The 14,309-nt window shown below is 43.0% G+C and overlaps 1 protein-coding gene across 1 annotated transcript in view; it reads left to right on the forward strand.

Moving 5' to 3' along the window:
- Positions 1-14,309, forward strand: part of HHAT (hedgehog acyltransferase) — a 569,769-nt gene that overhangs the window by 148,721 nt on the left and 406,739 nt on the right. The window contains exon 6 of the mRNA XM_006888008.1: positions 9,439-9,610. Coding sequence (XP_006888070.1) covers positions 9,439-9,610 — 172 coding nt within the window. The remainder of the gene's footprint in view (positions 1-9,438; positions 9,611-14,309) is intronic.

Here is a 14,309-nt window from a genome sequence, read left to right on the forward strand (position 1 = left end):
ATACAACAACAATAACATATATATACATATACATTGTTGTTGTTGTGCACCATTGAGTCGAACCAACCCATAGCTGACCCTCCAGTGGGTTTTCAGAGGCAGTTAATCTCAGGAATGTGGTTCAAGGGTACCAGCTGCTCCATGGGAAAAGAATGGCTAATCTTCTCCCATGTGATTAACTGCCTCTGAAAATGTACCAGAGGGTTAGCTATGGGTTGGTTCTGACTCTACAGTTCACAGCAACAACATTATAGATAGATAGATAGATAGATAGATAGATAGATAGATAGATAGATAGATAGATAGATAGAGATAGAATGTGTGTGTATGTAATGTATATGTATGTATATGTTTATACATATATAAATGCATACATATACGTATACATATACATATACATACAACATGCCTCTGGAAACTCTATGAACTTGATAAATGTTGATAGTTGTAGGGGAGCTTCAGGCCTTTTGTTCAAAAGGTCACTATGAGTCATGCTTGATTCGAAGGCAATCAACAACCACAACAATAACAGTATACACACACACACACACATAAACAGGAACCCCTTGTCTAAACAGGTAATGTGTATGAAAGCTAACTGAGAGGTTAAAGGTCCATTCCTCCCAGAAGCACCTTGGAAGAAAGGCCCAGCAAACTACTCCCAAAAAAATCAGGCAGTGAAAACCCTATCAAGCCCAGTTCTACTCTGATGTACACAAAGTTAGCATGAGCTGGAATCAATTCCGTGGCAAATAATGACAACAGTAACATAAACATACATTATCTCTATAATGAGTAAACTTACTGTTAGTGCTGTAGTCCCAAAGAGAGTAGCAATTCCAGTCTTGCCTTAGGAAAGAACTGAGACTGTAGGTGGCCAATCTGAGAGTTGGGTTCAGCAGCAGGGGATTCTTGGGCCGTGGCCATCCTTGGCCTCCATAGGCTGATATAATAGTTGCATCTGTTTGGAAGAGAAGACCAGGCAGTTGCCATAGGTACAGAGTAGCCCAGCCCCTGTGGGTCTAGGGCTGCTAAGGGCTAAGCAGCAGCCGGTGTTCCCGACACACCATTCATGATTTTGGGTAGGTTCTTATTTTGTTATTTCACTGTAATTAAAAAAAAAAAAGCAAACCCAATAAATTGTATTAACTGAGCACTTATTCTAAGCTAGGCCTTGTATGTTTTAATGCATTTCATCCTCATCTAACAACAACTCTATGAGAGTGATACTGTTGTTACTATCATTTTACAGATGGGGAAACTGAGGCAAGGGATAATAATAGAATGTGGATGGGACAGGGGGATGAAGACGTGCATCCTGACAGGCCCACTCAGTGAAGCCAACAGGGCTTGGAGAGAGGCGGAGTGGGGCCTGGTGGACATATGACTCTGGAGGGACCAGGCCAGCAACACAAACTACAGACAGCACTGCTGTTCCGGCAGAGTCAGTGTGTGCCTCCAGTCTTGGTCTGGACAGCTGCAGAGCAGGGTGATGAGAGCCTCATTAGGAGAGGGTTTATTGAGAGAAGGGAATCCCTTGGTGACATAAAGGTTTCATGTACTCAACTGCTAACTGTAAAACTAGTTAAAGACGTGCCTGAGAAGATGATTGGCTTCTTAAAAGCTGATGGGACACAGCTCTGCTCTGACACACAGAGAGTTGCTCGCCATGGCTTGGGGTTGACATGATAGCCACTTGTGGTGGGAACGAAGATGGATATTCTGTGCCCACCAGATGGGGTGAAGCCTCCACCACCACCAGCAAGGAGTAGGACTCCTGGCAAAGTGGACATCAGGCTCTGAGCAAGGCTTTTGTTTGCTTTTCCCTGACACATACATACATTATTTGAGGGTGAAGGAAAAGAACTTTTCATCTCAGGGACCTGTCATCTTTAATCATCGGAATTTCTCAGAAGGAAAGGGAAAGACTTAGCTAGTCCTCTTTATACAATTTGCATGAAATGAGGTTTTAAAAGATAATGGATTCTAAATGCACTTTCAAATGAAAAAAATGTCTATTTTTAAGTGGTGCCTTCACTCTGAGTGGGAGCTCTGTGCATAGTCTGCAGGGAGTTGTGATGCCTCTTTGCCGGTTCAAATCCACCTGTTGCTCATTGGGAGAACGATGAGCAGTCTCCTGTGGGATTTACAGCCTTGGAGAACCTGCTGGAGGGTCACTTAGGGGTTGGTTTGGACTTGACAACAGTGACTTTGGCTTTGACTTTAGCTATAAATTTCCCATAAGAACAATTTCTAGTGATCTGAAGGTTAGGGCTTTCTTTGATGAAGCTGTTTGTATGCAGACCAGCGACCTCATTATGTGAGCTGTGTCCCGCTAGACCAACAAAGGACAAATGCTGTGTTGTTTTTTTTTAATAAAGGGAAGTAAATTTGATTGAAGGTATAAATGGGATGTAATACTGGCATGACTCTCCAAAGAAAGACAGCCCTCCTACCTCCTTTGGTAAAAGCAAATAGAATGGAAAAATTGGATTATTTACCTTCTGCTGTGTTTATTTGTACAACTCAGGCATGCCCATCCCTGTTACTCTGAAGGAGCAGTGTTCAGCATTGGGCAGGCAGCACCCTAGAGACAAGCACAACCTTTCAGTCTTGTAGTGGCACCTAATTACGCCTTCGTAAGCGTGCTGGGGATGCTTTGCCCTGGGGACAGTAGGTATGTCATTAGTGGGAAGCCGATTAACCACAGAATGCACCTCATGTGTCTTCTTAATTACGGGTATTGCTGTCATTCTAGACAGCACATGGCTTGGGGAGGGAAAGAGATCTATGAATTGACTTGCAATGTGTTTGCTGGCAGCAAAGAGGAGGTCAGGTAGCTGGGTTCCTCATGGTCTGGCTCTGTGGGACTGGCCTTGTCTCAGCTCCCTCTGTGCGGCTGCTGTCAGTCTTCCAAGCTGGACCACTTGCTTATGACAGGGGCACGTTGGGGCTGCTGGTTCCCTTCCTGTCTTTTCAGGATGGGCTTCTGCTCATGGACCTGTAGGCATCATGAGTAACTACTTATCCAGAACCTTGAGGACCCTGCTTCTGTGAAAACTGCTTCCTACCAACACCGCTTTTAAGCCCTCAGCACACCCAGTCAGGGAACCTGCTACCCTCCGTGCATTCAGGCACTAAGAAATGTCCAATGTATTGCTCTGGAATGCTTTTGGTGATTCTTCATGTCTTTGCCTTGCTGAATTCCTTGATGTGAATGCTTCCAGCCCTCCATAGACTCATGGCTACTATACGCTTAGTTACTTTTTAATTACAGGGTTAACTGATGATCATTAGGTCAAAATGGATTTTTTTAGAGAGCTTCAAAGAGCTGGGGATAAACATCTCTGTTTTGGACACTCTGTGCCCAAATTGAAAACTGAACCCTGCTGCTGTCAAGCTGATTCTGAGTGAAACTGAGTGCCATGGGGCTTTCTGGGTTTTATGGAAACGTATTGAGGTCTTTCTTCCATAGCACCACTGACTGGGTTTGAATAACCAACTTTCTAGTTAGTGTTGTTGCTGTTAGGTGCCATCGAGTCGAGCACAACTCATAGCAACCTTATGAACAAAAGATCTGAACCCTGATCTGTCCTATTCTATACTCTCACTTCCTGGCACAAAAGAGCCCATTGCAGCAGTCACCCTGTCAGTCCACCTGGTTGAGGGTCTTCCTCTTCTTCACCGACACTCCACTCTTCCCACTATCATGTCCCTCTCCAAGGGCTATCACTTCCTAGCAACATGTCCAAAGTATGTGAGATGAAGCCTGATCATTCTTGCCTTCAAAGAGTACTCAGTCTGCACCCTCTCCAAGACATGTCTGTTCATTCTCATGTTCATTCTTGTGGCCGTCCGTGGGATGTTCAGTGCTCTTCTCCAACACCACAGCTCACAGGTGTCAGTTCTTTTTCTGTCATCTTTATTCATTGTCCAGCTCTCGGATGCATAACTAGTGACCGGAAATACAGACACACCATAGTCCTCAAAGTGACATCACTATGCCTCAATAATTTGGAAAGGTCTCTAACTGCAGATTTTCCCAGTGCAGTGCATCCCCTTATTTCCTGACTGCTTGTACTAAGCGTGTTAATTGTGGATCCAAGCAAGATGAAGCTGTTGACAGTTTCAATCTCTTCTGCATCCATCATAACACTGCTTGTTGGTCCAATAGTAAGAATCTTTGTTTTCTTGGTATTGAGGTACAATACATACTGAAGGCTGCATTCCTTGATTTTCTGCAACAAGTGCTTCAAGTCCTTCTAATTTTCAGGAATCAAAGTTGTGTCATTGGCATAATTCAGGTTATTGATGAGTCTCCCTTTATTCCTGATGCCACACTCCTCTTCATAGAGTCCAGCTTCTTGGATAATCTGCTCAGCATACAGATTGAACAGGTATGGAGGTAGAATACGACCCTGATGCACTTCCTTCCCAATTCTGAACCATGCAGTGCTCCCCTGCTGTCTTCACACAATAGCCTCCTGGTCCAGGTATAGATTCTAGTTAGTAGTTAAGCATAGTGTGCTCCCCGGATACTTGTACTTACAGTACTAGATAAGGAAAAATCAAAGAATGAGGTGAGAAGAGAGGAACAAATGAGGTTAGGCCCATGAAAAAAAAAAAAAAGAGAACAGCATTTGCTCATAGAAGAGTCTAGAATGCCCAAGTGTTGGGCATTTTGAGAAGCAGAGGACAAAAATAGATTTGAATACATACTCAAATACATGATTTACATCATCTCACAAGCAGAGATGTGAACATCTTTGTGGTATTCTCAAGTTACATTATTTTTCCTCTGATTAGAAAAGAAATAAATTTTCATTCTAAAGATAATAATGTAGAAATCTTTTTGTAAAATTTTAATTTATTATTTTGTGTGTGCATACCATCAAATTGGATCTGACTGGTACAGGAGGAGATTGTCTCTCCTTCTCCAGCAGAGCATCTGGTGGATTCGAACCACGCACCTCAGGGATTGCAGTGCAAAAATAATGTAGAAATCTTACCACCCAAAGATTCTGGCTGTTGTCTTTTGGGTGTGGGTCTTTCCAGCCTTGTCATCTTTTATATGCAGTGAGCTAAAGCACTCTTCATAGCGAGTTCTGATGGGAGTTGAAATGCTAACCCACAAGGCTGTGCCTCTGTCTCTCTGGTGGTTGGAATCCACTATGGTCTCTGAGGGAAAAAGAAAGTCATCCTCCTTCCATGTGATATGCAGCCTCATAAACGGGACTTGTGGCACTGAGTGTGAGTTCTGATGCAGTACTGAAGTGCACTCATGCATTTGACTAATGTTGGACATTTGAATTATTTCCTTTACCTTTCCCCCCTCTCAATTATATAACACCATACCCAATGTCCTGGTAGATAGATATGTCAGCACTGGGGGTTCTTGTGATACATCAGCTTAAAGGTTGACTGTCAGAGGCAGTATTTGGTCTCTCAGAGTGTGCTTGGGGATGTAGGGATCCAAATGAAAACTGTCTTCAGTTACATCCAGAAAGGTATCTGTATTGGTTCACTGTAGTGCAAATGTTTTAATGTGCTTGACTGCTAATGGAGAGGTTGGTGGTTTGAGTCCATCCACAGGCACCTGGGAAGAAAGTTCTGGTGATCTATTTCCATGAAAATCAGCCATTGAAAACCCTATGAAGCGTAGTTAGATTCTGGCACATAGGTGGTCGTGATGAATAGGGCGGATACTATTTTTGTTTTTGTATTTAGTTGTTTCATGATAATGACTTGATGGAAAAAAGTTTGAGTTTTGATGCAACTGCAGTTAGCCGTGATTAATACCATTCTGCGTATAACCCCATAGGCCCAGTCTTCCTTCTAGGATAACCCCTTCTAAGGAGCTCTCCTGTCAGAACCTGTTCTTGTCAAAACAGTTGTTTCCTTACTACACAGGTTTCAATGACTGGAAAGAATATTTTCCTGAGGTGAGCTGAGGGAAACTAAAGAGAAAAAGATACTCCTATTGGTTTTATTAATTTGCATTAAAGAATGAACCAGAGATCTTCATTACTTTGGTATAGCTAGTTAACAAATGATAAAAAGGAGAAAACCATTCACTCAGGCTCTTGCTGTGAGGTGATTGTGGCTAGACGTTCTTAGTCTGGCTTCTTGTAGTCCAAGGGGAGTTTAAGAAATTTATAGAGTGTACATGCTTCACAATGGCCTAAAAATAACTCCCATGATGTGCAGCTCTCCTGGCCCAGCGGAGGGCATGTCTGTAGCGCTTTCCACTGTGGACTGGTGGTTGGAGGAAAGTAGGAGCTTAGGGAAGATCCTCCAGCTTGCCTCTTGAGAATGGCCCCTTCTTTACTTATTTAGTGGCTTGAGCTCTAATTGTCAAGTGCAAAATCAAAGCCATTCCCCTCGCCAGCTAATGTTTGCAGGCTCAACCTCATCATTTATGCATTCACTTCACCTCTGCAGTGCGGGGCAGCCTTCAGGCTACTGAAATCTTGTTATAAGATTCAGAAAACTTACACATGCTTTTATTTTCTCTGAGTTGGTGTTGTACAGTGGTGTGAGGATAAAATGAGGTTCATGTCTACTTCGATGGCGTGCTTTTTCTGTATTCTAGAATCCAAAATTTCAACCATGTTGGGCCTCTTTAAACCACAGACCATAGCATAGTATTACTACTACTGAGGTGAACAGATCCCGCTTTGGAGGATCTCTTCCCTCTGCATTGTCTGCACACACAGAGCACAATCTTGGTAGTTTATACCCATAAACAAGCAAAGCATTTCTCTCTCTACTATGCTTGATTTGAAAGCATCTCTTAATTCTACCATGTGATTTGTAGTCTAGAATGTGAGAAAACTAGGCATAAAAAGGCATGAAGAAAGCACATTCTTGCTAGCTGTTGTTTGCTATCAACTTGACTTTGACTTGTGACAGCTTCATGGATGTCAAATTAGAGCACAGGGCTTTCTGTGCCTGATGTACTCGAAGTGGAGCTCAGGACTTTCTTCAGAGGAACTTTTGGATGGACTTGAACTGCCCACCTTTTGGTTAGCAGCCAAATGCATGAACCATTGCCCTACCCAGAGACTCTCTGTAAGATAAAAAACTGAGGGTGCTATTGAATCAGAACTAATGCAATGCTGACCCACCAGTGGGTTTTTGGAGACTGTAAGTTGTATGAGAGGAGATCACCTGTCTTTTTCCTGAGAAGCTTTTGGTGGATCCAAACCACCAGGGAGGAATCACCTTTGAGTTACCAGTGAAACTCCTTATAGACTTCACCACCCCACCAGAACTCCCTCCTTTCAGATGTTGTTGTACGGTCAAGTCCACACTGACTCATAGCTGACCCTCCAGTGGGTTTTCAAAGGCAGCATATTACACAGGAGGAGATAGCCTGTCTTTTTTTTGTGGAGCAGTTGGTGGATTTGAACTGTGTGCCTTTAGGTTGGCAGTTCAGCTCACTACCACTAAGTCACCACAGAACCACTGATTTGTATGTGCCAGGCTTGCAGACAAAACTATAATATGTGTTGCTATATTTAATCATCACAGTGTTATGTGTGAGGGAACAGAGATGCAGAGAGGTTAGACAACTTGCCCAGGCTCACCAAGCTGTGTGCTGTGCAATAGAATTGGATTTTTATTTGTTCTAATGTGCATGTTATTATCTATTCTACTGCACTGCTTACAAAACAAGTGACTTATCCCAGATATACATCCCTGATTGCTTTTGTTCTTCTTTGCTCTAGAAATAATTTAATGCAAGAGCACACACCCATATTTGATTTTCTTTTGCTCTTTGCTGGCTTGCTCATTCTCTTTTTCTCTAACCAGTACTTTTCCGCCAGGACTTGACTGTATTATTCCTAGATTCAAACTTAAATAAGTGATGGGGAAAGACTGATAAGGTAACACCGGGAGCTCCAGCTGATCCTGTGTTCCAAGAGACAATCTACCAGGTGCTGTTCTCATACTGTGTCTTCTTTTTCTTCTTCTTGAATACAGTGTACTTTATTGATGGTACATAACAAGGTGGGCTCTCTAAGCCCCTCTCCCTTTGCTTGCAGAAGAACTGGTAGGAAGCTATGTTAAGGATATGAGTCTCTCTCTGTCTCTGTCTCTCTCTGTCTCTCTCTCTCTCTCTCTCTCTGTGTGTGATTGAGTTTGGGCAATGACTTCCCAGCAGCCAAAGGTCTCTTCTAGTGCTGTTACTAGGGCTGATGATCTAGGGGATTCTTAGAGGCCAGGTGAACCGTCAGGTCAGCCACTCTGTTACTGTAGCCAAGTTAATTGTCATGGCAGGAATGAGTCATTCAGGGCAATAAAAGGTGGAAAAGTAGGTGTCACTGTTAAAGTCACAGAAAGCAACCTGGTCTTCAAATGTTTGCTAGAATGCCCTTTATGGGCTCTTCTGATGCCTGCTTTACTACCTTCCTGATGTCATCATATTTGACAGCTTTCTTTGTAGGGCAGGCCAGATCCACTACCAACACATTGGGGGTGGGAACTCAGAAAACCATGCCAGTAAGTTTCCCATTCAGTTCAGGGATAACCGTGCCTATGGCTTTGACAATGCCAGTAGATGCAGAGATGATGTTCTAGGCAGCCCATGGTCATTACACCACAACTTTCTAGAGGCACCATCCACAGACTCCTGAGTGAAAATAATTGCATGGGGGATAAACATTTGTTAGTGCAAGAGGCATTGCTGACTATCTGGAGAGAGTTGTCATACTTCTCATGGCTCATGCTCATCGCAGATATTAGGTCTTCGGCAGAAGAAGCAGAGATAACTACTAAACAGCAAGTGAGCCCCAGCCTTCTCTGAGGTTGTAAAGATATCAGTAAACTTTACATTGTCAGCACCAGCAGCTCTCCACTTGCTGGGATCTCACTCCTTGAAGATAGTGATGGCATTTGCATTGATGTCAAGCTTCCCATTTTTAGCCTTGACAGTGCCATTGAACTTGCCATGCGTGGAGTCATACTGGAACATATAGACCGTGTAGTTGAGGTCAAAGCAGCCTTGGTGACCAGGTGGCTAATGCAGCCAAATCTGTTTACTTCTCCCTTCACTGTCATATCTCAGGGATGTAGCTGCACAAGAAGAGAGAAGGCTGTCTGCTAAGCAATGAGGAACAGAAAACCTATGCTCCAGGTCTTTTTGAGGGCCTGCTCCTGGGATGGAGGGTATAGGCCTCATGTTTGCTGCATTGTTCTCTGTACTAGGCTAACTGTGACACAACCTTGCTTTGACTCTGGGACAGAATTTTCAAGCTTGAGTGTGACTTCCCCCCATAAGAACACTGAGTATTCCCAAGGCAAACTCAACTAACCCACTCTTCATGGACAGGGCAATAATTGTGTGGAAACTTAGTAAAATGTCATTTAAGGAACTACTGAAAAGGTTGTAAAAATTGATACATAGCCTAATCACTTGTTTCCTTTCTGTTTTAGATGCAGCAGAAAGAGCAGGGCTCCCTGAAGGCCAACCTCCGTGTCCTGGGCCTGGGGCTGGGCCGCCTGCTCTGCTGGTGGTGGCTGGTGGAGCTGATGGTCCACCTGATGTACATGCATGCCATCTACAGCAGCACCTCTCTTCTGGCCACTGTGTCCTGTTGGACTCTAGGTAATTTTGAAATTCCATCCGCATAACAAGCATCAAGAGCCAGTTTCCAGGGGAAGCCAGAATGGCAGGCAGGGCTGCTGTTTCTCTGGGGAAATCGCTTTATTTTGTCTCATTTCTCTTGTGGGTAAGATTATGCTTGTGTGAGATTACTCACTGAGGTCTGGGAGTCCATCATGGTAGCTGTCTTTCCTTCTAATGGAATCCTGATAAGCTCTGCTGAGTCTGTATCTTCAAACGTTGTCAACGTTTGCACTTGGCAGTGGAGGGCAAACACTGGTGAAGGCGTGTGAACCCATTCTAATGGACACTCTGGGATTGAGTTGTTTCCTAGTCTATCTTGATATAAAAAGAGGACAATGAACTTTAGAGTCAAGATAGACATAAGTTTGAATTCTACATTTTTTGGATAACTTATTAGCCTTCTCTAAGCATTGCTGTGTACTATTGAGTTGGAACCAATCCATAGCTTACCCTCCAGTGGGTTTCTAGAGAGTAAATTTCACAGGAGGAGACTGCCCATTTATCTCCCATGGAGTAGTTGGTAAATTTGAACTACATATCTTTGCAAAGGCAGTGCAATTCCTTTCCACTAAGCTCTGAGCTTTAGCTTCTTTGAATTAGTCCAACACATAGCAAACTCATGTGACATAGTAGAAATGCTTCATGGCTATTTATTATTATTATTTTTTATTTATATTTTTGGCTATACAGGTTCAAATTGCTAACTTTTTTTCTTACAGACCTCCTGAGTGGATTCAAACTGCCAACTGTAGTCCTCTGTTTGTGGGAAAAGTGGGGTTCAGAGAAACCAGTTTAGTGACACCACAGAAAGCAGTAGCCAGTTCTAGACTTTACAGTAAATGACCCTGTTTTCTTTAATAAAAGAATGACATGAGGAAAGACAATGGCAAGTGGCAAAGGACTTGTTAAGGGTTGAAAAAAAGCCCTATCAGCCTCATGCTCATAGTGGTTCTTGTTTGAATCATTAGAACAAATTAGCTGATAAAGTAATTTTTTTAAACAATTGGAGAAATTGTAATGTGTTGAATGGTTGTTGTTGTTGTTATGTGCCGTTGAGTCACTTGCGACTCATAGCGACCCTATGTACAATAGCTCTAAACTCTGCTCTGAACTATGCCAATCTCATTGTCTCCGACACACTCATCCTGATTGCCCCAGTCACCGAATCAATCCATCTCCCAGAGGGCCTTCCACTCCTGTGCCTGCCCTCCACCCTCCCAAGCATGATGTCCTTCTCCAAGGACCGGTCCCTCCTCACAACATGTCCAAAGTATGTCAGACGAAGCTTCAGAATCCTTGCCTCCAAGGAGCATCCCCGTTTAACCCTCTCCAGGATGTATCTGTTAGTTTTCTTAGCAGTCCATGGTACCCCTCATCACTCTTCTCCAACACCAAGGCTCAAAAGGATGAATTCTCTTTCTATCCTCCCTGGTCATTATCCAGCTCTGTGATGCATAACAAGTGATTGCAAAGACCATGGCCTATATGAGACGCACCTTAGTCTCCAGAGACACACCGTTGCTCTTGAGTACTTTAGAGAGGTCCCTAACAGCAGGCTTTCCAATGGCAATACGTCTTTCAATTTCCTGGCTGCTGGTGCCAAGAGTGTTGATTGTGAAGCCAAGCAGACTAAAGCTGTGCACAATCTCAATCTCTTCACCATCCATCCTGATGTTGTCAATTGGTCCAGTGGTGAGAATCTTTGTCTTCTTGACATTGAGCCTCAATCCATATACAAGGCTGCAGTCTCTGACCCTCAGCAGCAAGCGCTCAGGTCATCCTCAGTTTTGGCAAGCAGGGTTGTGTTATCTGCATAATATTGATAGATCTTCTACCAATCCTTTCTCCTCATAGAGTCCAGCCATCATTATTGTTAATTTTGCTATGTATACACATATTGTCAGAGGTTTCCTTTTTTCCTAAATTTTTTGTTAAAGACACAACTGAAATATTTATGGATCAAATAATGGAGGGATATAGATTTAAAGAGATTGGCAAAATGTTGGCAATTTGATCATTGTTGGAATTGAGTAATGGGTACATGGACTGTATTATAGTGTTCTGTGTCCTTCGTATGTGTGAAATGTCCATAGCAAGCATTCAGTTTAAAATAGGCTGCAAAAAGGGGTCTGTCTTTATCTCCATCTTTAATCACCATTTAAGGTAAAACTGACAGATGCATTTTATACCATGAATGTTGATTTCTCGTGTTAAAACTTCCTTATATGGATAGAGGATGATCTGATATGTTCATGGGTAAGGAGTTGCACTCCCAACCCAAAGGCAGCCAGTTCAGATCCACCAGCTGCTCTGTGGGAGAAAGATGAGCAGTCTTCCTTGAGATTTACAGCCTCAGAAAACCTGCGAGAGGGTCAGTGATGAGTCGGTTCAGTCTTGATGGCAATGAGTGACTGAGGTGGCCTCGTTGGTAGAGAGCTGCACTGCAAGCCCAGAAGCAGCAGTTTGAATCCACCAGCTGCTCTGCAGGAAGGTGATGGACAATCTCCTCCTCTGCAATTCACAGCCTCTAAGATCTGAAGACCCAATAAAGCATCCACTATGAGTTGATTCCAACTCCACCCAGAGTTCTTGTTGGCAACAAGTTACTGTTGCATTGGTAGCACTGTATTTTAACTTCCAAGTCTGGGCCATATAGTAAAAATAAATTAATTACTGCAAGACTAGAATTCAAGTGATTAGATTCTTATTCCAACTACTAGCTGTGTGACTTACTCTTTTCTGCCAAGTCGGAACCGACCTATAGCTGTCCCTCCAGCAGTTTTTCAAAGATAGTTAATCACAGGGAAGGGGATTGCTCATCTTTCTCTGGCAGAGCAGCTGGTAGTTTGAAACTGTGTGCCTTCAGGATTGCATCACAGCTTTTCACCACTAGGGCACAAAGCTCCTCTGGCTTTTAAGACCGTGCTTTTCTCCAATTCTCTTTCCATGTCAAGTAACTAACTATCTATCTTCTTTTCTTGAGCTTCTGTGAAGATGAAACAAGATACAGTTGCATCTAGAAATACTTCTCAATTCAGTCTTTACCACTCTGAACTGGTGTTTTTTTTGAGGTCTTACAATATGTTGTAATTTCTGGTTTGCTTGTATCTTCTCCACTGTACTAGTTAGATCCCTGAGGATCTGTGTCTTATTAACCATATGTTTTTAGCCTACAGCACTTGGCATATTTAAATATCTGGTGTATCGGAATTAGTGAGACTGGCTCAGGACGGACAGGGAAGGGTTCAGAGCTGCTGTACATAAGCCCACTACTCAACAGCACATAACAATATCAACGTACTATATTGGTTGTTTTTTTATTTAAGCCTCTTGTTTAGAGTCAACAAGACCTTGGGGAGGGCCTTTGTATTTAAAAGTCGGTTGTTACTATAATTTGGAGGAACATTCTTCTAAGTGGTACAGCACTCTTCTATCAGTGTGCTGTACTGAGATAAACTCGGGTTGCTGTGATGCTGAACCTTGTGCCAATTGGGGTATCAAATGCCATAATGGTTACCCATGGTGGACAGTGTTTTGTGGAGCTCCCAGTTTAAGACAGGTTTGGAAGCAGGCGTGGCATCCACTTCCTAAACAACATGCCTCTGGAAACTCTATGCACTTTGAGAAATGACAATAATTATAGAAAGACTTCATTCACTTTGTGCATAGGGTCACTATGAGTAGTGCTCAGCTCAATGGCAATCAGCAACAACACCATCTTCTTTAAGCTTTAACCTCTCCATCTGTAAAATGAGAAGGCTTACCTTTGTAGGTTGGGTGTTTTTTTGTTGTTTTTTTTTTAAGATTGAATGAGTTGATGCATATTAATGAATTTCTAGAAGATGTTTGCCATGTAGGATAAATTGTGTGTGTGCTTTCTCTCCTCTGGTTGTTCCCTTTATCTCCTCTCTGGTGGCTCAGTGTGGTAAGGAGTTGTGCTTCCATCCAAAGACTTGTGGTTCAAATCCACAATCTCTCAGTGGGAGAAAGATGGACAGTCTCTTCCCTTGCAATTTACTCTCTCTAAAAGCCTGTTGGAGTCTCAACTACAGGTTGCTCCTGCTTCAATGGTATTAAACAATAGCATACAACTGTTTAGGAGCAGTGTTGGCATAATGCACTGCTAACCAAAAGGTCAGAGGTTTCTAGTCACAAGGCATTGCTTCCTTGGATTAATCTGTGCACCTGAGAGCATGGAGAGTGGAGTGTGATTGATCATTGAACCTGATCTCTCATCTAGTTCCTACCCAATGGAGGGATCTCGAGGTCAATGTGTTCTCTGGTGGGATTAGGGCACAGAGAAGTGACTGGTAGGGCTGTTCTGTGTGCTAATCAGTGAGATCTCTGTGTCAAGGAGAGGAGGCAGAAGGGATGGTGCTGTTATTAAATAGTGAATACTTAGAAAACTAACAGTCAGGTAACATGAAACAATGAAAGAAGTCATTGGAGCCATTCCTGAAATTAATCAACCACAGAGTCTCCCAGGCCATTCAGTGACCAGTTTCATCTTAGACCCATCCAATATCCTCTATAGACTTCCATGTCACCCCAAACAATTGTACTTCTCTCCAGATCTCCAACACCAGGTCCTAAAACACCCAGACTCATCTAGACTGCTGACACCTTTCTTTCTTAGTCTCAAATCTGGTCAATCACTATAGAACAACCCCAGTAAATA

This window comes from Elephantulus edwardii, unplaced genomic scaffold (assembly GCF_000299155.1).
Source record: "Elephantulus edwardii isolate Elephantulus edwardi_28Jun2011 unplaced genomic scaffold, EleEdw1.0 scaffold00063, whole genome shotgun sequence".
NCBI lineage: Eukaryota > Metazoa > Chordata > Mammalia > Macroscelidea > Macroscelididae > Elephantulus > Elephantulus edwardii.